Source organism: Monodelphis domestica, chromosome 1 (assembly GCF_027887165.1).
Source record: "Monodelphis domestica isolate mMonDom1 chromosome 1, mMonDom1.pri, whole genome shotgun sequence".
Taxonomy (NCBI): domain Eukaryota; kingdom Metazoa; phylum Chordata; class Mammalia; order Didelphimorphia; family Didelphidae; genus Monodelphis; species Monodelphis domestica.
The window spans coordinates 224,555,502-224,582,755 of NC_077227.1; the positions used below are offsets into that span (position 1 = coordinate 224,555,502).

At 34.0% G+C, this 27,254-nt stretch overlaps 1 protein-coding gene across 1 annotated transcript in view; it reads right to left on the minus strand.

The window, feature by feature from the left end:
• The window catches only part of TRIP11 (thyroid hormone receptor interactor 11), a 98,109-nt gene that overhangs the window by 5,258 nt on the left and 65,597 nt on the right, over positions 1–27,254 (minus strand). Inside the window, exons 15-20 of the mRNA XM_056810453.1 lie at positions 27,135–27,238; positions 24,858–24,957; positions 7,852–7,933; positions 6,942–7,056; positions 2,734–2,850; positions 1,625–1,769 (exon numbers count right to left, since the gene is read on the minus strand). Coding sequence (XP_056666431.1) covers positions 1,625–1,769; positions 2,734–2,850; positions 6,942–7,056; positions 7,852–7,933; positions 24,858–24,957; positions 27,135–27,238 — 663 coding nt within the window. The remainder of the gene's footprint in view (positions 1–1,624; positions 1,770–2,733; positions 2,851–6,941; positions 7,057–7,851; positions 7,934–24,857; positions 24,958–27,134; positions 27,239–27,254) is intronic.

Below are 27,254 nucleotides of genomic sequence, written 5' to 3' on the forward strand. Positions count from 1 at the left end.
AAACAAAAAAAAAGTCCCCTCATTATTTTCAGTGGTCATCACTAGTTCAAAACTGTCACCTGAAAGCATTTTATGTTTATCTATTACAAGATCAGTTAAGCTGATTTGTGTAATCTATTGTTAATAAGGCTAAGATTGAAGGTTTGAATCCAAGAGTAGGTCTGATACGATTTACAAAGAGGAAAATGGCATTCATTCCTTGACTATAGTCTTCATTCCTAATCCTGGGATATTCTACACTCATGTAAACCTTTGGTCACATGGGAGAACCAGGTGACAGTATAGTTGAATCAACACTAAATCATCATCATTAGCAAAATTTCAACTCTCAGATGGGATCTTACACACAGTGGGTATAAACAAACTTTTGTGAAATTCAAAGTATAGCTTTTATCAAATATACTGTCAAGTCTTGGTTGGTGTGTTGATTAGATTTGTTAAACTATTTTCCCCTCCTCTCTTTTATTTTTTGTTATTTGGAAAACCTAGGTAGCACAATGGATAGAGAGATGTGCCTGCAGTCAGGAAAAGCTGAGTTTAAATCTGACCTCAGAAACTTACTAGCAGTGTGATATTAATCAAGTCTATTTGTATCCATTTCCTCAACCACTATAAAATGGGGATAAAAATAGCACCTATCTCCCAAAGTAGTTGTGAAGATCAAATGAGACAGTGTTTGTAAAGTGTTTAGCAAAGGACCTGGACACATAGTAGGAACTATAAAAATGCTAGTTACTATTATTATGACTGAGGAGCAGTTAGGCAGTTAGGTGGCTCAGTAGATAGAGCACTCCTGGAGACAGGAAGACCTGAGTTCAAATCTGGCCTTAACACATTTACTAGCTGTGTGACCCTGAGCAAGTCACTTAATCTCTGTTTGCCTTAATCCATTGGAGAAGAAAAAAAGCAAACAACTCCAGTATCTTTGCCAACACTATGGTCCATGAGGTCATTAACAGTCAGACATGACTGAACAATCAACAACATGGCTAAGGGAGGGGAGGCAGGAAGGATAAAATTGAAAATAAAAATGATACAAAAGCAAAAGACATTCATAAAAATTAAAACAAAATTAATCTATTTAATAATATATTACATATATTATAGAATAGTTCTTAAATTTTAAAACAAAACCCCAAAAGCACATATTCTTTAAATGTAAGTATCATTTTAGCATACAAAGAAAATACTTTTTTACATTTTTCAAGGCAAAAATTTAATATTTGTTTCTTATGTACAAGGCACAAACAGAAAATGTTTCCTTTACAGTATCAAAAACAGTAAACTCAAATGTAAAAGATATTACACTTTAGTAAGCATCATTTTAAAATAAGAATAATAATAAAAGATTAATGAGGCATCCAAGCATTGTAAATAGAGACAACCTCAGAGTCAAGAAGCCCTGGGTTCAAATCCTACCACTGACTACATAATGGCTATGGAACCCTGGGTAATTTACTTAAACCTCTCAGGGCACTCATTCAAATTCTCCCAAGACCATATAAAAATAGAAATAGAAATAGAAAAAGAAATGATATAAATTAGTCTTCACTAATAGCTTTCTACCCAGAGAGAATCACACACAAAATCCAAAAATAATTTTTAATACATAGTTTTTTTTTACCTGTAAAATTGCCTGATGTAGTATTAGTTGGTTTTCCCCTTTCTGGAGAATCTAAAGGTTTCATATCATGAACAGACAGCTTTGGTGGAGGAAGGCTTGGACGGGATTCTGTTTCCAGAAACTTGACAAAGAGCTCTGAAAAAGACTAACAAAAAAAATTCTAGTTGTAAAATACCACGTTTCTTTAAAATTGTGTAATTTTAATAGAAATCTAAAGTTCTGTTTCAAGGCTTAATACTAGCTTTGCAACACAGACATAACAAGAGAAATTTCAAGATGTAAATAAGACTATCCGGAGGTAATATTCCCAACATATATTTTGTGATTGCTGTCCATCAGCTGAGACTTAACATCTAAAAAATCTTAGTTCTCTACACTCACATACAACAAAAACTATAGAAACATTCCCCTCCTCTTAAATCCTTCTCCAAATACTATTAATGGACTATATGTAAAAAGAAATGAAGAAACTAAAACAGGTATGACATTAAATGTACAAATTAAATACTTCAAAAATTCAAAGATCAACAAGAGTACTCCCTACACTGACATGTATCACAATCCTTCTGTGATTCTGTAAATTGACTTTAAGAACTTTTGTAGTTAAAACATTACATCTCTGTGAAGCCAAGCCAGGAATGAGCATCATCAGTCTTAGCAGAGCTGATCTACACGCAGAAGACATATCGCATTGCTAAGTCCATTCTCCCAAATCTTTCTAAGCTGGCAGGACTTGCAAAAGTTTGGGTTCCACTGGCATAGCTTTCAAGAATTTTCATGTTGCCTCCATATCATGATGAGAAATCAGAATAAAACTCAGGTAGAAAAAGCAGCAAATCTTTGCAATGATCCTATAAGGTTGTATGAATGTGTCATTTTACAGATCCTAAAACTGAGGCATATGACTTGTCCAAGGTCACATTAAGTGGCAAACTTGGAATTAAACTCAGGTCTTCTGACTCCACAGAATCAAAAAGTTGAAGAGGGCTTGAGAAGTCACCTATTCCACTATTCTTTCTAATGCATTATTCTACCTTTCTAAAGACCAAAAACAAAGAGCATAGTTGTCATTTTACTCTCCATATTTAGAAAGTATAAAATATTCTTACACTATTGAACATTGATTGCTGATTTGGTCTCAGAGGTGTGTTAGGTACACTCTTTGATCCTCCACCAAGCCATCCTGTCATCCATCTAGTGACACCATGTTGTTCTTCATTCAATAACTAGAAGATTAATTTTAAGACAACACATCATCACGATATCAAGTCATAAAAAAAATAAGCATTTTGTATCTGATTTGAAGTTGTAGTAAAAACTTCATATCCCAACCTAATTTTAAGTAAATATTAATTGATAAAAACTATAATTATAGCCAAGTACAATCCAAACAACCCTTCCCATTCCTTCAAATGGTTTCACTCCCATGTGGTTTGAATTCCATTCCATAGTACGATCATTCTCAATTATGAGGTGACTTCTGAAAGCTACATTCCATGATGCTACACTTCTATAATGTCTTTCATTTCTATGTCCATTCCATTTCCCCTCACTAGGTCCCCTTAACCCTCAAAGTTGTAGTCTTGGACCACTTCATTCTACAGGTATGATTACTGTATATTTTCCCTCCTAATTTCCCTGTTTATCTTTCTCTCCCCCCACCCCTTTTGCCCTCTACCTCCTGCTTCCTTAAAAGCATTTTTCTTCTGACAACTGCCTCACTCAATCTTCCCTCCCTTCTAGAAGCTTTGTCTTGTCTCCTTCCCCTCCTGTTTCCCTATATCGTTAAGTCAGATTTCTATACCCAAATGAGTGTAGATACTATTCCCTGAGTCAATTCCAATGAAAAAAAAGATTCAAGCATTATCTGCAACACTGCTCCCATCTTCCCCACCCCTGTAAAAGCTCTTCCTTTTACATTCTCTTCCACCCTGAAACTGTCCACAAGGTCCTTGTTCTTGCCAGTGCCACTATTATAGAGTAAATCACCCCCAAGGCCTGCTGCTGCCTTGCACTGGCAAGGCCTGCACTGAACTATATATACTTCACTTTCACTCCAATGAGACAGACCTTTCCTACCAACCTTCAAAGTTGCCTTGGGGGGAAAAATTATTTTGCCTTGTACTTTGCTGCTTTTGCAGTTTCAAAATTCAGTTTGAGATGCTATTTTAATGTTGTTAGGAAAGGAATTTGGGAGAACTCAGCCAAATGCCTGTCTTTACTCTGCCATTGACTCTGCTCTTCTGCAACAACTTTGATACTTTGTTTTTAGCTCATCTTTCCAGCTGGAAAGGTATTTTTATTTAGTCACCTATCTTTGTAGCAGTTCAGTTATTGAACTGGGGCTTTATGTCAAGTGCTATGCTTTGTCCCCTGCTCCACTTTTGGATGGACTGATATCCTTAGTCTGACCCTAAATAACATGGGTTTCTGGTCTGACTTCCACTTCTCAAGGTTATGTGCTCCTCTAGATACTGAAGTTTAGAGCATTTTTCGGGAACCTCTCTATAGTTAAAATAGTGTTAGGATCCTCAGAACTCCTGAACCTAGGCCATCTTGGTCTAAAGTGCTAGACAATATGCTGGTTGCTGTCCATTGATGTTTCCTGGTGTTTCTGATGTCCCCAATTTGGAGCTTTCTCAGACACATTCCCTCTTCTTGTTGCTCCCAGATACAAAGTTTTGATGGTTATGTAGATGCCATCTCTGGTCAAACTAGGAGATTATCCTTTACTAGCATTGGCATTACTAGTGTGGTCCTTTTCCTACTATCCTTAGGTTGCTGTTGACTTCTGGAATAGAATAAGCTACATATTGTAGTTTCTCATTGGATTTCTTTATCATCATTCAGTCTGGCACAAACGTTGCTAAGGTCAGTATTTACGGGGGACCTGGGCCAACTGCCTCATATCAGGTCACAACCTTGGCTTGAAATAAAAAATGGGTTAGAAAGGGGAAATGCAGAGAGAGGATCATAGTTCAAGTTGGTGGCACAAATTCTAACCTTGGATTATTGAAGGAAGAAGAGAAAGAATCAAGATTTGGTAAATTGACTAGGAAGCAGAAGTGTGAGTCAGTCTCAGACAACACTAAAGTTTAAAACATGAAAGTTTAGAAAAATGGTGTTATAGCTAATAGACATTATGAAGTAAGGAAGAAGATCAAGGTTAAAGGGAAAGATAATAAACTTAAATTTGAGGTAAAACTGAAAAATCCAGGTAGAAATGTCTTATAAATAGTCAAATCTGTAGGCCAAGGGATCAGGATTGAGGTCATGGCTGAAGAGAAAGATTTTGAAATCATCTAGAGGTAGTAATTAAAAGTCATAGTATTAAGGAGTTTCCCAAGTGAAAAAAATTTAAAAAAACATAAAAGACAAACCTGAAAACACTCAATTCAGGGAAATAGGAATAGGAGAGGAAGCCAGCAAAGCAGACATAAAAAAGTGAAGTTAGTGAGACAACAAGAAATTCAGAGAAGTATTATATTCTTAAAGTCAAAGGAGAAAATTCTTAAGGAAGGCAGGCGTGATATCAACAAGGTCAAAAATACTTTAGAGAAGTAACAGATGATTAAAAGTGGGGTGGAAAGCCAAGGATTAGGAAGCAATTTATTACCTTTAAGAGAAGAATTTTGGTAGAATAGACGCTAAAACCAAACTGCAACGAGTTAAGGAGAAAATGGTCATAAAAGTAGAAGCATCAGGTATGGATAATATTTTCATGAAATCTGACTTAGTTAAGATAGACAAAAAGGAAAAGCAAATGTATAGAGTTACAAAGTCAAGAGGGTTTTTTGTTTTGTTTTAAGAGTTAATCATTTTATTAAGTAGAGAGGAAGAGCCAGTGACATGAAAGAGACTGAAGATTCTTATAAAAGACTGCTGGAGTACGATCCCAGAAGAGAAATTTAAAGGAACAAGTAGAGATTAGCTTTAGTAGAATAATTAGGAATTCCTGTGATATAAACAGGGTAGGAAAATTTTTAAAAATAGAGATGGAGTCTAAGTTGTTAAGTGCTCAAAATTTATAAGTGCTTCACAATACAATATACATATTTTTTTAAATGCAGCACTAACAATTTTATCGTTCCTCTACTCAGAAAGCTTCAGTGGCTTCAGTCTATGAGTCTACCTTTTACCTTTATTTCTTATTATTTTCCTTCACATATTCTATGTAAGTCAAATCGTGCCCCCTTTTGCTCTTTACCTCTCTTTCCAATATCTTTGCCTTTGTTAATGCAATTTCACTAGGCTAAAATTAATTCTGCCCTATCTCCAACTTCAGTGTTCATAATCCCAGGCTAATGAAATATCCTCCAGAAATTTTCAATGAATCCTCCCATTCCCAACCAACCACAACAACTGGAAGCAATCATTCCTTCCTCAAGGCAATATTTTTAGCTCCCTTCTTTTCACTTTTTCTTATTCTGTCATATTATCAACTCAGTAAGTATCTGTGGATCCTTTATTAGACTGTAAGCTCTAAAAGACAAAAACTATAAAATGTCATTTTTGCATTCCAAAAGTACTTTGTACAAAAGAAGCATTTAAAGGGTTTGATGAATGAAATTAGCTTGAGATTACTTCAATGAATTGTCTACAGAAAAGAATCATGATTCCATTTCACATGATCTAAAAAAATATTCTTCCCACTTTTCTCACAAGCAAAATTCTAAATAGCAATACTTTTAGTTAAAAGTTTATTCAGGCAAAAAATTGGAAAATGAGGGGATGCCCTCTAATTGGAGAATGGCTGAACAAATTGTGGGATATGTTGGTGATGGAATACTATTGTGCTCAAAGGAATAATAAAGTGGAAGAATTCCATGGGAATTGGAATGACCTCCAGGAATTGATGCAGAGCAAAAGGAGCAGAACCAGGAAAACATTGTACACAGAGACTGATACACTGTGGCATAATCAAATGTAATGAACTTCACCATTAGTGGCAATCAGTGATTCAGAACAACTCAGAGGGATTTACAAGAAAGAACACTATCCATATTCAGAGGAAAAACTGTGGGAGTAGAAACACAGAAGAAAAACAACTGCTTGATTACATGGGTTGAGGGGGTATGGTTAGGGATATAGACTCTAAATGATTGTCCTAGTGCACATATCAACAAAATGGAAATAGGTTCTGATCAAGGACACATGTAAAACCCAGTGGAATCGTGCATTGGCTGCAGGAAGGGTGGAAGGAGGAGACAGAGGGAAATAATGTGATTCTTGTAACCAAGTAATAATGTTCTAAATTGACTAAATAAATTAATTTTTTAAAAAGTTTATTCACACTAGATTTTATTTTTAGCATTACCTGTTCCATTTCCTCCTTTTTAATTCCCAGGATGCTTCCCATTAATCTTAACACTTCATGACGTTTATTCTTTGGTGTATGGAAATGTCCAACAAAGAGGTTTCTCATTAAGACCCTAAAAGACAAACAAAAATTTAATCAAGATCAACTATTATATAAAGTTAGCTTTAAGGATTGCAAAGCACTTTCTATATATTATCTCATAGTATCCATGTTCACTATGTGAGGAAACTTGAGTTTCTTCCACATAAGTGACTTTATCAATCATCACCCAGTCACTAAGTGTGAAATATTCAAACCCAAGCCCTCCTGACTCCAAAGCCAGAATTCTTGCCAATACACCACAGAATCTCTTTAACGACACCAGAATTTGAATCCAAATCATTTGACTCCAAGTCCAGTGCTTTCCACTGTATTAGTCTAAGTATAATATCCCCGAACCAATGTGTTTAATTAAGGTGAAATAAGTGCTCATTTCAATAATGTTTTACGGTTTGAAAAGCATTTTCCTCACAATAATTTCATGTTAAGAACATGAAGGCTATAAATACTATAAACAGAATTTATTTTGTGATCTCTGGATTTCTAATTACATTTTAAAGCTATAATAAAGTTTCCCCCAAAATAGGGTGAAGAAATATTGTAGAGGAGGAAGTAATGAAATAAGTATGCTACTGTTACCATATAATATTTATATTGTAAGGAAACAAATCAAATGAAAACATTCAACAAATTATATGAAATAATATTAATACACATCTGCACATGGAAATTTTTTATTTTAAAATTAAAAATTTAATTTAATTTAAATTAATTAAAATTTTAATTTTCAATTTTAAAATGATTTATAAAATAAAAACAAATCTTAATATAATGTGAAATATAATAACAAACAGAAAAATCCCCTTACTTGTCCACTTTTCCTTCTGTGCTATTTATTAGATTCATCAATTTGTTCTGTACATCATCTAACATTTCCTGACGGAGCTCACCTATAGAATTAAATATATGATAAGGTAAAATGTTATCACTGTCATTTTGTAATAAATAGTACATTAAAAATAATCAAATACAATTAAGATTTATACAAATTTTACTTTAAGCTTTAACATTTACTTTGTATGACTGTGTTTAGCTTAATTTTCCTCTTAAATTTGAAGAGAATTTGAATTGAATTTTAAATTAATCTGTACAGTAGCTCTAAATTACTTAATTCTCATCAAGGTAAAATGATTAAGGCAGTAAGGTATACAAATATTCAATAGTACATTTTAGGTACGTTTTTTTCATCTTCTTTAGGAGCTTGATCAAGTAAAGGAGAGACTTTTCTCATTTATTTGCTTGCATTAGAAAGTTTGGCAAACACTTTTAAGCATGTTAAAAGTTCCAGAGCCATTTAGTAAATGCTAGGAAATAGAAAGGATTATTTATTTTCCTTTATCTCATTTTCCTGGCAGGTTCTTGTTCTTAGTAGGCTGTCTGGGAAGACTGTCTAGCGGAACTAAGAACATGGCCCAGGATACAGCTGGAAGAACAAGGTACTCTGGTTGAAAAGGTATAAATTGAAAGCCAGGATGTTTATTCTAATATAATGAAGTTACAATAGTTTGCAACTGCAAACTCAAGGGCTATAAACTTTTTATTTTATATATATATAATATATATTATACATATATTTATTTTATTTTATATTAATTTTTAAAAGGAATTCTTACTATACAAGGGAAACTCACAAAACTTTAATGAGACAATTGGAATTATCATGCACAATTCCTAAAATTACTTTTTATAAAGTCAATTATAAGGCAGGGCCAAAGAAACTTTTACATTTAAGAATCTCTCATATCAAATTTCGTGTTTAAGCCAGTAACTTTATAAACTAAAAATGTGAACTGAAAGAAGTGCTTAAATCATTCTGTTGGAATAAGAAATTATCTTTTCTCAATACAACAAAGGTAAGTAAGATAAATGCTTATTGTGTAATATAAAGATGGTCTTTCAAATGAAGAAACACCCCCAAATCACACAGAACTAATGTGATCCACTCATTCTTTATATTTATGCTATATTTTCCTACTAATTTTCATAGAATCACCAAATGACAGCATTTTAAGTATCCACAGAAGACACCTATGGTCTATGTCCAAGACAAATCCCCACTACAATATTCAAGTGGTCTTTAAGTCTTTTGATTAAGAACCCTCCAGTGAAAAGGAACCTCCTGTCTCCTGGGAGACATCATTATTTTGTATAGCTACAATTGTTTGGAATTTTTTCCTTACAACAACTAGCCATTATATATTCATTTTTAAATTGTTTTAAAATAACTACCTATTCACTTTTGATTACTGATGAGGCAAAATTCCAGTATGAAAGAAAATATAGAAGCACTGATTTAAAAATAAAACAATTACATGTCTCTTAAGTATACAAATGCAAGCAATACATGCATGCACAAACACACACATCCCACCCCCTAAATTGGAAAAATTCACAACTCCACTAGAGGGCTGACCAAAAAAGGTGAGGACTATTTTTTAGCCAGTGAAACTCACTAAACCACTTATGAATGCACAAAAGAGTTTAAAATGCACATTGATAGAAGAGTAACTCCTGAAGTATTAAGAATATCCTATAATTCTATTATGTATATATATTAGATGTATAATCTATATAATAATCTATAATCCTATAAAGTATAACACTTTACAATGTACAAAATATTTGACATATATTCTCATTTGTATAAACCTCCAACTTGTAATCTGCTTTCCCCATCCCAGGCCATTTCCAACGAAGTCCCAGCCATGCTCACTTCTCTTCTGTCTTGACTTTATTTTTTAAATATTTTCCCATGTTTACCAGATTCATGTTCACTTTCCCCTCCCATCTTCCTTTCCCCCCTCCAGGAGCTGACAAGCTATTTCACTGGACTATACATGTATTATAACTTAAAACCTATTTCCATATTGTTCATTTTTTTAGAAGAATAATCTTTTAAAACCAAACCCCCAAATCATATACTATAAACAAGTTTTTTCATCTGCAGAGAAATTACATATTAAATCAGAGGTGGTCTATTTTGCCCAATGTAGTTTTCTGTCAGCGGCACTGTAATGGCAGGTGGTTTGGAGATAGGATTAGATAAGCTGCCAATCCCCTCCAGGTCAAAACCAGAGAGAGCAAGAAAGCTCAAGTTCAACTGTCTCTTAGTAACTCTCTCCTGCAGAATTCCAGAATCTTTTACTCTGCTTCTGCATCTCCCTGCAGATCCACCTCATCTGATCTCTTATAACAGTACCAAAATACATTGAGAAAGCCACTTATTGACTCTGTGACCTTAGAGGGGTTATTTCATCTTGCTAGTCCTTGATTTTCTTTTTGTTTTTAATTTATTTTTAAAATATATTTTTCCATGATTCCATGATTCATTTTCTTTCCCTCCTCTCTTCTCTGCCCCGTCCCAGAGATGACAAGCAATTCCAATGGTTTATACAAATGTTGTTACTTGACACCTATTTCCATATTATTCATTTTTGCCATAGAGCAGTTTTTTAAAAGTCTAAACCCAAATCATACGCCCATATATACATGTGATAGGTGATGTTATATATTTTTTGTTTAAATTTCAACTCCCATAGTTCTTTCTCTCAATATGGTTAGCATTCTTTCCCATAAGTACTTCAAGAGTGTCCTCTTGGTTGCTGCATTGCTACTAGTAACAAAGTCCATTACAGTGGATTGTTCCACAATGTTTTACTTTCTGTGTACAATGTTTTTCTGGTTCTGCTCATTTCACTCTGTATCAGTTCATTGAGGTTCTCCCAGTTCAGATAAAAATCGTCCAGATCATCAATCCTTTCAGAACAATAGTATTCCATCACCATCATATACCATAATTAGTTTAGCAATTCCCCAATTGAGGGGCATCCCTTATTTTCTAATTTTTTGTCACCACAAAGAGTGCAGCTATGAATATTTTTGTAAAGGTATTTTCCTTATTATCTCTTTAGGGTACAAACCCAGCAGTGGTATTGCTATCTCAAAGGGTATGCATTCTTTAAAGGCCTTTGTGCAGAATTCCAAATTGCCTTCCAGAATGGTTGGATTAATTCACAACTTCACCAGTAATGCATTAGTGTCCCAATTTTTTTGGCTTGACTTCTTTACCTCTTCACCAACCATATTACTCCTGACCAGGTATCCTTTTTGTCTTTCTCCCTTTCCAGCCCATCTCCTCCCCCATTAAAATAAAAAAGGTAAAGACTATATTCTTTGCTTTTATCTATTATCTCTATAACTTAGTACAGTGCCTGGCAAAGTAAACACTTAATGAAAGCTTTCTTTCTCTATGTTCCTTCAAAGCATCAGACAACTACAAATGTTCTCTATCTTAATTATTGAAGCAGAGAATTTTGGAGCAAAATGTAGCCCTATATTACTGTTAAGGGGAAAATTAGGGTTCTTGACTGAATATATTATATTAGTGGTCGCCAGGGTAATTTAAATTCAATCCCAATAAAGTACTCAAGTCAGTTTGGGATTTTATGGTGGTTTAATTACAATAGAAGGAAGAAAGTAAGAAGAAGAAGAGGGAAAGGGTATAAGATTTCTCCGGACTAGCCTAAGCCAAGGGAAGTTCAGAGGTCTCAGTCAAAGGGCATTCTCAGAAGATTAAATCTGGCTTGGCTTCCAGCCACAAGACTTCCTCCAAGATGAGAGGCCTCCTAGGAGGATAGTGTTTTTCAGGAGGTCAAGGAAAGGAAGAATCAGCCTTACCACTCACCAAGATCATTCAGGGAAAATGCCTCACCTAAACCACACTACAGAGCCAAACACTGCAAGCATGCCAAAATGCCGCTGAGTGCTCCCAACGCCAAGAGAGTCCAATGCTGCTGAGAGAGTTATCACGGGAAGTGGCATGAAATATATAGGCAGTTCTTTACATTACTTCCTCTGTCTCACATGTACCAATGGTGGCTTAAGCTTGACTTAGGACAATCCAGGGGGGTCAGTCAGTAGTTTCTGATTTGTCACTTGCTAGCACATGCTGGTCATAAGCCTTCCTCCCCAACACTTAATCCTTAAGTGGGGGTGTATACATTCCTGGTTGCTAAAATTCTAAAGACTAAGCAGGGTGGAGTAAAATCTAAAATTCACATTACTAAATCACAAAGTCAAAGTATCAATTAATTGGCAAGCACTTAATAAGTGCCTACTATGTTCTAGGCATTAAGAATACAAAGACAAAAATGAAACAGTTCCTGCACTCAAGAAGGTGGCATCTCTAGGATTTACATTCATAGCCCATCAATTCTACTTCACTCATTGTTATAAAGAATTGTAGATTCAGTTAAGAGAATTAGTCAAAGCTCACATAATGAATAAGTATCAGAACCAGAATGTGAACCTAGTTCCTCTGATTCTAAATATAGTGCTTTTTTCCAATGCATACAACCCTGAAGTCAGTGGCATTCACTTTTCTATCCATTTCAAGGCCTGGTTCAAGTGTTCTCTCCTTCAGCTCACTGTAGACCAGAATGAACTGTCTATCCTCTGAAGTTTATATAGTACTTACCATCTACTTGACACTTCCCACAAAACGCCTGTTCACATTATTTAATTTTTCATGTGTGTGTGGTTCTTATTTCTAAATAGATTATAAAATTATATTGAAAATGGTTCAAATTTTGACAAAATAATGATACAATTCATAAAGATAAAAGATCAAAACTGGCAAGGAAAACTATGAAAAGAAGCCAAGATGAAAGGAAATGGAGAGTATTTTCTGACCTCAAATAATACTATAAAGTGGTCATCTGATATTGATTAAAAATTGCTAAATCAACTGAAAAGGAAAAATCAGAAATAATACAGATGAATAACCTAATGTTTGATAAACCAAATAGTAAGGAAATGCTAATGATACCCCACAGGTCTAGTTCTGAAAAAATCTGCTAACCCAAATTAAAAATTATTTACAAACTTATACCAACTTTAGGCCCAACTGCAAACAGGATGGATTAAATGCCCTTCAGCTTCCCTGCAGAATTCCTCTCATAAAGTAGTGGAGCTAGGAGGAAAAACAATTAACTGTACCTCCTACTCATCCCTATAATTAGTTCGGAAGTCTCATGAACGCTTTCTTCAAAGAAGAGAATGCTTGCTGTATATGTTGAGCTTCAAATACCATCTCAAAATTGATTACATTTTAATTGATGAGAAATGATTCATTACTAATGTGGGAGCCATTCCTGAATCAGCTATGTAAAATCAACCCACCAACAAGTAGATTATATGTTATCAAGTATTTCAAACTATGCAAGATGACTTTTTTCCAATGTTCTCAAAGTTGATTTGTGAAACAAAACAAAAAAATTCAGGAAAAGAAAATTTTTCTTTTAATTAAAGATTTAGAGATAGAAAAGTTTTATATTTTCATAGTTAAATTTTCATCTTACTGGAGGCAATATTTGAAAGGGAAGTAGTTTTGTCTATTCACTTTCTAAAAAAGCTGATTATTAAATTTAAAAATCATTCAAAATATGACACTTCCTAAAATTAATAGATAATGAAAATCTGCTGATGAAATATTCAAATGAATGAATAAAATAAACAGTATAAACAAAAGCATAACTACTTAACCAAACTTTAAAAAATACAAATCCAAAATTAATTTTAAAAATATTTATCAAATAATGATAATGTACAAAATACTGTGCTAAACATTGATAAATAAGTTTAAGAAAGATAGTCAGCCTCCCTCCATCTTATATATATTATAAGAAGGGCATAAAATTATCAAGTTACTAATTGATCATATTAATAATAATGTTAATTATGATTATTATAAGTATGTGAGTTAAAAAATAGTACTATGAGTGACCTGAAAAAGAATACTATTGTAGACAAGGAGGATCAAAAACTTTTTTAAATTATTTTTTAATATAGATACCTTTTATTTATTTGTTTGTTTATTTTTTATAATTTTTTTTCACGGTTACATAATTCATGTTCTTTCCCTCCCCTCTTACCTCCCAAAGAAAGTTTTCTAAAGAAGGTAGCATTTGAGTCTGGAATTTTAAAAACTGGGTGAGGCTAGGCATGGTGACACACACCTATAATTCTTGCTATCAGAAAGCCTAAGTTTAGTAAATCATTTGAACCCAGGAGTTCTGAGCTGCAATGGGCTAAGTCAACATCCACACTCACTCTGACATTAATAGTGTGTGTCATCAGGAGCCCTCCAAAGAAAATGGATAACTGGTCAAATGATACAAAGAGGCAATACTTTAGGAAATAAATCTAAGCTAAAAATAAAATATGAAAAAATGTTCTAGATCATTAATAAAAAGATAAAACAAAAATTAAAACAAATAATTAAAACAACTCTGAAGTTCAATTTTATAATTAAATTGGCAAAGATGAGAAAAATGGAAAATGACAATTCCTTTTTTTTTAAACCCTTACCTTTCACCTTAAAATCAATACTGTGTATTGGTTCTAAGGCAGAAGAGCAGTGAGGGCTAGGCAATGGGGGGTAAGTGACTTGCCCAGGGTCACACAACTAAGACGTGTCTGAGGCCAAATTTGAACCCAGGAACTGCCATCTCTAGGCCTGGCTCTCAATCCACTGAGCAGCCCAGCTGCCCCTGAAAATGATAATTTCTGCAGTGGATATAAGAGAAAACAAGAACACTAAGGGTACTGTTGGGAGTGCATTGTTTCAAACATCTCAGAAAGTAATTTGTAATTAGATCCAGATTTTCATTTAACTGCACTAACCTTTGACCCAGTAATACTAATGTTGAACACTTTTTAAACAGGGGGAAAGGACCCATATATACAAAAATATACATACCAGCACCTTTTATTATATCATGAGGATGAGAAAGAGGGGGTAGCATGGTATAGTAGATAGAGCACCAACCTCAAAGTCGGAAAGATCTAGGCTTAAGTCATATATATATATATATCAGATTTGGCTATACAATCCTGATGACTGACAATCTTTCAGTGTTTCAGTCAGTTCTGGAAGACAGTAAGTTGGAAAAAGGGCATCAAGCTGCACTAGCAGAGGTGCAGAATGAAATATACATTTTCAGATATAGCTAAGGTATGACTTTATTTAGCTTAACATGATACAAGGAAATTGTATTTTATTGGTTTGAAGGGAAAGAATTAAGAGAAAAGGAGATAGTGAGAGAAATGTTAAAAAAAAAATCCAAAAACCATTTAAGGAAGTGAACAAAAGAGATAAGAAGGAGATTCAGAGGACAACACAGACAAGTAAAACAACTTTGAAATTAGTGGGTTAAATATATTATGTACTTTTTAAAAAATGAAAGCTCTATACAACAGAGATAAATAATTTCATATTCAATGCTCTTTTTCTGTCCTTTGTATAAAATATATTATTATTGGTTGGTGTTTATCTAGATAAAAGCAAAAGCAAAAAAAAAACCCTATCAGTTGAAACCATAAGACTGATGGTTAAGAGAGAAGAAAAGGTTACAGACAGAACTTAAGGAAATACCTAAAATAATCTTTCAGGAAAAAAAGCTAAGGAGCCAGTGAAGGAAATGAACAAGGAAAAGATCCAGGAGTCTCTGGTGTCTCTGAAATCCAGCAAGAATAAAGAATCTAGAAATGGTTCAATACTAACAAAAGTCGCAGAGTTTAAGGAAAATGACTGAAAAAGACCACTAGATTTGACAATTAAAAAGTTCTTGTGGGAGCAGCTGGGTAGCTCAATGGATTGAGAGCCAGGCCTAGAGATGGGAGGTCCTAAGTTCAAATCTGGTCTCAGACACTTCCCAGCTGTGTGACCCTGGGCAAGTCACTTAACCCTCATTGCCTAGCCCTTACCACTCTTCTGCCTTGGAACCAATACACACAGAAGGTAAGGGTTTTTATTTAAAAAAAAAAAAAAGTTCTTGTGATCATTGTCTAGTAGAGATAGTAGTCTATCAGAGTAGTGAGGATAAAAGCCAAACTAGAAGAGGTTGAGTAAAAAGTAGGTAATTAAAAGTATAAGCATTACTTATAAATTTTTTCAGCTTTATTAATAATGGAAAGAAAAAATACAGGACAGTGATCAAGGGAAGGGCCATTTTTCTACATAGAATGACACCTGAGTTTGTTTGCATTCAAAGAGGAAAGGGCTAATAGAGAGGGAGAAAAATTAGATACATGAGAAGAAAAAGGACAAAAATAGAATAAAACCATGGAGAAAGGAGAAGAGAATGAATTCAAGAGTACAAGTAGAAGAAATAGTCTCAGTGAGTAGTAAGGATATCTCATATAGTCCTTAAAAAGTCTTTTAAAAATTCTATTTGTATAAATGAATACTTTGAATACATTAGTTTTATCTATTATTAAAGGCACCAGGAAGTATTTCTACTTGAAAACAGTTACCAGAGAGTTCTGAATAAACCTGAAAGGAAAAAAATTCCATTACTTTTTAAATGCTCATTAAACTAGACTGATCATTAATTTATCAAGGTGTTACTATAATCTATGATGAGCATGGTGAAAAGGTATAGCTTTTTAAAGAATATGAATATAGTCTGGGCGTGGTGACTCACACCCATAATGCCAGCTATTAGAGAGACTGAGAGTGGCCAATCTCTAGGGCTCAGGTTGGGGAGGAATCACTACGTTGTATAAGGAGTGGGACCAGCACTTCCAGAATGAGTGAGATAAGGGCCTCAGTTTTGAGGGGAAAGAAAAAAAAAAGAGGAGGAAGAAGCTGTTTTCTCTTAAATGTCTTTGTTTTTTTAATTTTGACTTAACGATTTTTCTGAAAAAAGGCATTCCTGGTGAGGATGTTTCCAGTAGTTATTGTGAAATTTTCAGTCTTAAAAAATTGCCAGGGGAGATTGAAAGAATACGTGCCTTTGCTGAGAGTCATGCTGCCCAAACTAAAGCCTTCATGATTTAATTTCAGCTCTTTATATCAAAAAATATAATTACATTACAAAAATAGGAGCAGAGAAATGATTATATTGAAAAAAGTAATTTCCATTAAGATTTGCTAACCAATTTAAAACCTTGTCATCAAGATGCTGAATACATTTGTGATAAGAGTGTGCTCTAGTAATATAATTTATAAGAAACAAACTTAACTCTCATGCCTGAAGAAAAAGAAAGTTCCCTTGGAAAGGGAAAACATCTAAGAATACAATAATTTGTATTCTGAAGTTATCCATTAATATACAAAAAAAGTACACAACTACAAACAAAATTAATTCTTAATATTTAGTTTGGACTCCTGCTTTGCTCCCACCCACCTGCTTTATTGAAGAACATGCAATTTATGGAGTTTAATTTGAATCAGCTATTTAATAGTCAATTGCAAATAGTTTAAATTACCTATGTAAATGAAATATTTTTTTCTCAATGAAATTAGTGTGTTTGTTTTTTTAAACCCTTACCTTCCATCTTGGAGTCAATACTGTATATTGGCTCCAAGGCAGAAGAGTGGTAAGGGCTAGGCAATGGGGGTCAAGTGACTTGCCCAGGGTCACACAGCTGGGAAGTGTCTGAGGTCACATTTGAACCTAGGACCTCAGGTCTCTAGGGCTAGCTCTCAATCCACTGAGCTATCCAGCTGCCCCCTGAAATTAGTTTTAATGAGAAAAAATAACTATAAAATAGTTAACTAATTTATTTAAATATTATAAAATATGTTTTTATAAAAACCTCAAAATCCAAGTTGTCTCACAGGATATTAGAATCTAAATTTTTATCCAATTGACAATAATCTGTTAACCATTTATGGCAATTCAAAAACTGTATCTGGTACTTTTTATATTTTTCCATTTAAATACCATTTCTGCTAAAGATAACAATAAAGGTTTGGCCAACAAAGCTGTGTCTCAGAATGTATTTGAACTGTTTTCAACAGGATGTTATATGTTATTTTTGTATAAATACTTGCCTAGAAAACTTAATGTCTTTTATATAAAATGAAAATTTTATTAACCAACATCATTAAGGTTGTTCTATGAACATCAGAAATTTCCTTTATATATAGCATTTTAAAACTTTGTTTTAATGCTTCATAGCTGGATTATCATCTATTATACCTTCTAGCTATGGTTGTAGACCCAAGGCTCTGTTCTAAGCCACTGTAATCAATCATCATTAAATCTAGAACTAGAAGGAACTTTGGAGTTCATCTAATTCAACCCCTTCATTTTATAGCTGAGGGAACTGAGGCCCAGGGAGGCTAAGAGGTTTGCCCAAGGTCACAGAGAGAGTAAGCATTGCAAGCTGGATTTGAGGCAAGGTCATCTGACTCCAAAATCAGTGATTTATACACTGTAACATTTTCTTCTCATTTATTGCTAAACTCTTATTTGTTGATCCTATTGCATTGATGGATTTAATTATTGTTGCTACAGAGATAATTGCCAGAGGTATATACCTAGCCTTTATCAGTCTTTTCAGTGCTTACTGGACATGCTTATTGAACATTTTGAACTGATGTCCAGAGAACCAATCTTTGTCCCTAAACCCACTCCTCTTCCAAACTTCACTATTTCTATAAGAGAGTACCACTATCTATCTAGTTATCTAGTTTACAATCGGTTTCATTCTACACTCATCACTCTCACTCATTCCCACTCATTCCATATTATCTACTAAAGTAAAATAACAGAGGTAGCTGGGTGGCACATTGGATAGAGTGCTGTACTATTCAGGAAGACCTGAGGTCACATCCAGCTTCAGGCACTGACTTACCTCTGTGATCTGAGAAAAGTCACTTAACTTCTCTCTGCTTCATTTTCCTCATCTATAAAATCATGATAATAATAGCATGCTATTGTTCTGATATGGTTATCTGCCATGGTTATCATAAGAATAAAATGAGTCAATGGTTGTAAAGTATTTTGCAAACCCTAAAGAGCTATATGAATGCTAGCTATTATTATTGTTGCCAAATCTTAATATCTTTTGTACTCATTCAACCCCACTATAGTTTGCATTTATTATCTCTTGCTAGATCTATTGAAATAGTTTTCTAACTAATTTCCCTGCCTTAATTTCTCTTAATTTCAATATCTTCCATGAAGCTGCCTAAGTGATTTTCACAAAATGTACAGATCTGACTAAGTCATGCCTCCCTCTCACTAAACAGTAGCTTCTTATCAACTCTAGGATCAAATACAAATTAATGTGATTTATATTTAAAGCTCTTCACAAATAATGCAGATGCCCAATGCCTGGGGAAAAGCTAAATAAATCACAGTATGTGAATGTAATGGGATATTACTGTGCTGTAGAAACATGTGTAACGAATTCAGAAGCATGGAAAAATGTACATGAATTGGTGAAGAATGAAATAAGTAGGACCAAGGAAACACACTACATAAACTGTAACAATATTATATAAATATAAAGGCCACATAACAAAAAATCAAAAGTGAATTTAACTAATTATAAAGATGAAGCATGATTCAAATGAAGAGATATAAGAAGACATTCCCAATCCCACACAATCGTGGAGGTGGGAACTACATGAGTGTTACACATGGCATACGCTTTCAAACTTTTTAAATGTATCAATTTTTCTCTTTAAAAATACTATTGGTTATGTGGAATGGCTCTGTGGAAGGGATAGAAGGATACTAGAGATAATTATGATGACATAGGCAACAGAAGATAGCAATAAAAACTGATTAGAAAAAAAGTTCTTCACAACATAACCCCACTCTATCTTCCTAATCTCATTAACACTTTACTCCCCACTATACCCATTGTGTGGAAAGCCAGTCACATGTAAACACTCCTCTACCTTGAAGCCTTTACCTTGGCTATCTGGAACACCTGGAAGGTTCTCCTTCCTTACCTCTTATTCTAGAATCTCTGATTTTCTTTAAGCACAACCTTCTACATAAGACCTTTTGGGATCCTCCCAGGCAGCTAGAGACTTCCAGGTCAAAGCTTTTGTTTTATAAGTTTTGTACACATTTGTGCTCAAAATATTGCTGCCACCACTTCTCTCCTTCATTACAATATAAACTTGAATAGGGCAAGACCCACTCCCCATACCACACGCTGTTTCTTACTTTCTGGACTTTTAATTCCTCAAGTCTCTGCTGAAGACTCACCTTGGAATTTCTCTCAGTACCTGGGGCCTCCTCAATCTGTGTCCTCAAGTTAGAACATCCCCTTTGTCGTGACAACACCCTTCTCTCACTGTTGAATTTTCCTCCTGGGAGCCTCAACTTTGAGTTTGGGCCCAGGGTTGCCATCCTTTTATTTCCTTCCCAGCTATGTTTCTGACTTTTAGGACTTCACCTCTCCCTGTCTTGCCCCCAGCTTTTCAAATCCTTTTGTGGGTTATCTTCCCCTATTAGAATGTAAGCTCTTTGATGGCAGACATTGTTTTTCTTTTTGCTGATATTAGTATCCAGAGCACTTGGTAGAGTTCCAGGCATGTAGTTAAGTGTCTAGTAAATGTTAAGCTATATGGTTGTCTTTCATTTTTTTCTGTTTTCCCTGCACTTAGTTCAATGACTGGCAAATAGTAGGCGCTTAATAAAAGATTGCTATTTGCTGATAAAACAAAAGCTTTAACGTTATTTTTGTCTTCTGTTTCTATTTTAAGTAAACATCTATCTAATAGAATTTTTTTGAGTAAAAAGTTTGGAGTATAGGTGTATAGAACAAGGACATAAAATAAGAAATGTACATGTTAGTGTGTAAAATCACATAATAACTCATTAATATGTATATTTACTTAAATTTAAATTACAGATTCCACTTTAATATATGTTCTTCCCTAATATTAACAAATAAATAAAACTTGAATGCTAACCAAAATCAGAATGGCTAGAGAGGCAACATCCTTTCTACCTAATAAAATACACATGAAATATCTTTTGAGGCACTTTAAGTTTCACTAAAAGCTATATATACATAGATTATCTGAGGCTCACAATTCTAAGGTATTATTATGCTTCATCTTACAGATGAAGAAATTGACACTCAGAAGGGTTAAGGGACTTACCCGTGATTACACACTGTGTCAGAAACAAAATTCAAACTCAGGCCTCCAGGACCACTGGAAACTAACATATCTTTCAGGTAAAATGTTGCAAAAGTTACTGCCAAAGGATGGGAATAATTACATTACTACAGATCAGTATTTCTCTTTCTCTATCATTTTAAATACAGTACTTGTTGATTCATTTTCCTTTTCATTGTTTTCCCATTCTATACATTTCACTGATAAAAGTTCCTCTGCTAGATATTATCCAGATAAATCAGCTCTTCATATTTCTGGCTTTCCACTTCAAGTCTCTCCCTCCTCCAGGCTATCTTCTACCCATTGCTGCCAAAACGATTTTCCTTAAGTCAAAATCTGACTCAACCAACTCCAGTAACATCCTATTGCCTCAAGGATTAACTATAAATTCCTCTAAAGCTTTTAAATCCTAAACATCCTGGTCCCAAACTATTTTTCTAGCTTTACTGGACACTCCTCCTCCTCTTCCACTTTACAATCAAGCCAAACTACCTCCTACTTCCCATACCTAGTTACTGGAGTGCACATCCTCCTCACCTCTACCTCAAAAAGAACCATATGCTGCATAAAACTTTTCCTGATACCACCAATTGCTACTGCCTTTCCTCCAGGGGTTTAATGGAACCAGCTTCTTGTGAGAATCAATTGCTAAATTTTCAGGGTAAGGATGAATAAATGAATAAACATGTATTAAGACCCCATGCTAAATACTGAGAACAGAAATAAGGAAAAGACAGTCTTTGTCCTTGAGGAACTTACACTCTAATGGGGGAGTGTGAGTATTTACACCACAGAAACCAGAAAAATGCTAAAAATCAAGCTTGACTTACTATTTGTTGACTGTCTAGACTTTTTAAAATGATGGCGAAAATGTTAATACTGTAGATTAAATCTACAAGTACCCACACTGTATCTTCTACTGTATCTGTATTTCTAGATCCTCTTAACACAGTTCCTGGCACATAATAGGTGCTTAATAAATACATAATTTTGACTGATTGGTGATGCAAATTTTTTCCACTTCAGAGGACTTTTCTAGCCATTTACCATATATCTCTCTTTGGGTTTTCAAAAGTGGAACACTATCTTGTTAAAAGGTCACCCTTGCGGAAGGCATTTAAACAAATGTAAGATATGTTGCAGAGGACACTGCTGTATTGAACAGAAGTCATACTAGATAACAACTATGATCTTATCTAAATGAGATTTGTTCTATGATTAAATGTAAAAGTAATTTTAATATTGATAATATACATTAAACTTATTTTATAAAATGTTTTGTTGATTCAGGCTTTACTGTTTCCAGTTGAATTTAACTTTTCCTAGAATGAGTGTACTTAACATAAGATTATCTCATCTCTACAGAAATGAGATAATTAAAAATTTTGAATGAAGTACAACTCTTTCTAAAAAGTATTTCCTCATATTGTTTAAATGTTGAAACTTTGTATTAACTAATCATTCTAATCCTCAATCTACGGATGCTTATAAAGAAAAACAATCTCTTAGGTTTTCCTCTACAGTTTAAGGTACTAAGCACTCTCTTACAGCAAAAGCCATTTCTTTTCAAAGTTGTTTCTCCTGGCAAATTTCTTTACTGTCTGGCCAAGTTTTGTGTTAAAAATAAAGTACAGTATTACAATATCCATCAACATTTAATGTGCTTAATGATCTATGAAAGCAAAAATCTGAAACAGTCATTTTAAGAATTTATTTATAATTTCAAAAGGGTACATAGCTTTTTAAGAGTTTAAACCACTTAACAGTTACAAATGTATATAAAAGATAAATTAATCTTTCAAATGGCTATAAAATGACACCTTTTAAGACAAGTTGCAAAAATAGAAAAAACACATGTAAAAATTTAATAGAATAAATGTCTTTTTATATCACCTTCCTGTCTGAACAATACTGGCTGCTTGCCTTTCCTCAAATGCCATAGTTGTTTAAGGGTAACAATTTTTATGTGACTTTTGTTAATTTTTTTAAAAATTAGTCAAAAGTTACTGAATACTTAAGATGAAAATTAATTTTAATTTCTAATGAATCAGTGTTCTAGTCAATATAATGAGACAATAACATAGAAAGACAATAAACATGAACCAAATCTGTGAACAGTTAATGTTATAAGATGGAATTGTTGAAGAGATAATGTTTTTGGAGGAATAAGTGGTTCAGGGACTAGGATAATACTATTTATCTATGATAAAGAAGTTCCTGTTGCTAGGAATTATGAAATTCATACCAATGTCTTTGAGTGTAAGCTTGGTTAGATATTACATAGTACACCATCTATCACTGAAGTGACAATCCCTTGTAAGCTGAGGATATTTCTTGGTTCTATTGTCTACAGTCTGTTTCTAAGATATGACTGTCTTTAGTAACTAGGGTAGACTAAAACTCCAAATGATTTCCAGTTGTCATAAGGACTAAAATGTATAAGGACTAGACTTATTAGGATTTGCTATTTTCTTTCCAATTTAATTATAGTTTTTTTAATAAACAAAATCTATTTTCTCTCCTTCCAACTCCATTAAAAAAAAAAAAAGAAAAACAAAGTCCTTATAATCAATATGCACAGTCAAGCAAAACAAATCCTTGCATTAGCCATGTCCAAAAAAAAAAAAAGTTTACCCCAGAAAACTGATAAAAGAGCATGTTACCCAATTCCCCAGAAAGAGGTGATAGACTCAGGATTTTTTTTCTAACCACATACTCCTAAAGAGATGGAATGACTATCTTGTATCCACAAATGGGCCCTGGAACTGTTCTCTATCCGAGTTAAGATGTGAATAAGAATATTATGATATCATGGCTGAGAACCAAAGAGTTCCTGGTGCTAATGCCTTACATCTGTTTTTTCCTAACTGATTGGCTAGACTTTTGACCATACCTTTATTTGTTCTTGGATTCTCATCTGCCTGACTCTTTGCCCATATCACTGCCCTGCCATCCAGTATTTATCTACACTGATTTCTTGTCTGCATGGTTCCTGACCCAATGACTATCCTGAATACCACCGTCCTATTTTCTAACTCCTCAATCTTTGATAAATGTTTGCTTCTATATTACTCACTAGTCAGTTGTTGAGTTATTGTCTAACATAGATCCATGTCTCTGGTACATAATTATCTCTTCTGAAACATGTACCTTGCCTGTCTTTATACCCTTTTACAACATGTTTGGACAGTACTTTAAGGTATGTCCCTAGAATGGACCATTTTCATTGGCAAAGTAAGAGGTTATACACAGGGATAATATATTGGCCAAATGTTAATTCTCTGCAATGTATACTGTACCACATGATAAGCCTGAATCCCAGTTATGTCCTTCAAGAAAATGACAAGCAACCTTAAGGAACTAGCTGAGTTTACAGAATGACTTGCATCAACGAATATTTATTCCATGTAAACAATGTTCAACAAAAAGCAATTAAGCAAGATGTTGATATCTTGCTATCTTCCTGTGATATTTTAATTAACATATGCCATTTCTCAAATGTACTTAGAATTTTTTCATTAGTGATGGTCTATCTCTCTAGTTAAATCTTCCCCTTGTGACCAAAGGCGAACTTTTCCTAGATGCCAGGCCATAGTTATGGATGCAATTTGTGGCCAAAGAACAGAGTAAAATTAAAAGGGATGGGGAGGAACTGAATTTAAGGCTCCAAAGGGATGGGGAGGAACTGAATTTAAGGCTCCGGTTATTAGCACCATGATCCAATGAACTGGAATAGAACAAACAGAACCAAATGGAATGCAAACCATAAACACTACAATAAGACTGACGATGCTTTACTATTAAAGCCATTAGATGCCTGTCTTCAGAACATTTTGACTGTAACCCAACTCTTTTAAAATAAAGATCTATATTTATACCTTGCTTTTTAAGGTCTTCAATTTGTTCTTCCTTGAGATCCAATTGTTCTGTAAGTCTTGATGCTGAATCTAAGGCAGCATTTGCTTCTTCCAAGTTTTCCTTTAAAGAAAAAATGCTCATTAGAATTTGTTATACAAGGGGGCAGCTGGGTAGTTCAGTGGATTGAGAGCCAGGCCTAGAGATGGGAGGTCCTAGGTTCAAATCTGGCCTCAGACACTCCCCAGCTGTGTGACCCTGGGCAAGTCACTTGACCCTCATTGCCTAGCCCTTACCACTCTTCTGCCTTGAAGCCAATACACAGTATTGACTCCAAGACGGAAGGTAAGGGTTTAAAAACAAAAAAAAGAATTTGCTATACAAAATAGCACAAAATTTAGTTCTAAGCTCTACACATCATATAAAGAGTAATTAAAACTGAAAACATATTTAAGAAAGTCTACCAGGATGGTGAGGGGGAAAAAAAGAAACAATAAAAAGACTAAGAAGGAACTAAGGATATTTAGCTTGTAGAAGACACTGGGATGAATAAATGCTATCTTAAAGTATTTAAAAAGCTACCATATAAAAGAAGGATTAAACTTATTCTAGGCAGAATTAGGTGAAAGTTTCAGAGACATATTTTTTTGCTTGAGAGAAAGAAAAAATTTCTCTAACATTCAGAGCCATCCAAAAGTGGAACAGACTGTCTCATAAGGTAATATAAAAGGGCATTCTTACATAGCCTGGAGTGAATGATTTCTAACATAAAATATAGTCCAAATATGATATTCTATGAATTATAGGTAGAATGAACCATAGAGGTCATGTAGTTAGTCCTACAGATTAGAACACTGAGGTGACACAGAGGTCCAAAGTCACATATCTAGTTAGTGTCATAGCTGGGATACCAATTCAGGGCTCTTCACTCACACTCTGTTCTTTTCTACTCCTATCACACTACCTTTCCTAGAAGTAGCAACTTAATAATAATGATTCATACAATTTAATCAGACCTTATAAAATTACTTGTTTCAAATAAAATAAAAAGGGAGGGAGGGTTGGGGAGAAAGTCAGGGTCTCTATCATCAGAGAAAAGGAAAACTAAAATGAATAGCTGTATAAATAAAGATGAATATGGGATTGTGTATCTGATTTTGTAGGTATTACTTCTATTTCCCGATTTGGTTTGGCTAGAGACACAGCCTGACTCAGTTTTCCAACCTCAATTTTAAAATATATACAGTAGAGCCCTCTTATCCAGTTTTGCTTATCCACAGTCAACCACCCAGGCATGGGATAGGAAAATTAGGCAGTTTGTTACTGGTGAGTCAGAAGTTCCATACAGCAGGCTGCTCTCTTCACTTTCTACTTTCACATTCACTTTTTTCACTTGAATTTTTTTTTTAAGTGTTTTTTAATGGAGAATAAAGCCCTTAAAGCACCAAGTGGCAAGGACAGAAAGCACCTATATGTGTTTGCTAGACTACTTCATGGGTATGTTATGATTAAGTCATTTTGGTTTTGTATCAGTGTTTCCTATAATCACTTTCCTTTATACAAAGAATATATATATATATATATATATACACACACACACACATATATACACATATAAAAATGTGTGTATTCCTCCACACATGTAAGGGGAAGGAAATATATAATATTTTTCCTTTACTGTCTATTAAAAAAAAAAGTGATTTTCCCCAAATAGAGGTGTTCATTTATATCCATGTTTCAGCCATCCACAGGTCTTTGAATGTATCTCTCACAGATACAGGGGTCTCTACTAAATGCATGTATATATGTAAGATATTATATATGTGCATGTGAATATATACAGGCTACAATTCTTTAATTATTTCTAAGTATTTTTAAAATGCCTAGTGTTTTGGTTAGTGAAGGTCTATTTATATTAGGGTCTGGGTCTTTACACAGCTAGGCAATTCAGTGTAGTTTGAATCCAAGAAGACTCCTGGTTACAGGACATTAAGATCTGGAGGGATTTTAGGCAGCTGTCCTTAATTGAACTTTTCCTTATAACACTAGCGGCAAGTTACCAATTTTTTGAACAGTAAGAAATATACAGTCTGGAGGTAAAATGATTTGCTCAAAGCTAGAAATTCAAGAGCAGAAGCTATGTTTTACATCCTCTGAGTTTCTCTTTTAAGATTCTCAAGAGCTCTTGAATATTTATCTTGATTTTACATCATTTCACACATACAAGTTAATTGTTCAAAGAAATAAGAACAACAAATCTAAATTTTTCATGATTAAATGGAAAAACCTCTTCTACCTACCTGTAGTGATGTAACCTGTCCTTCTAGATTCTCTGCTTTTCTTTTCCATTCAGTCAACTCTTTCTTTTGCTTTTCTAGTTCAGCTGAATACATAGATTTTTCTTCTACAAAAAAGTTTAT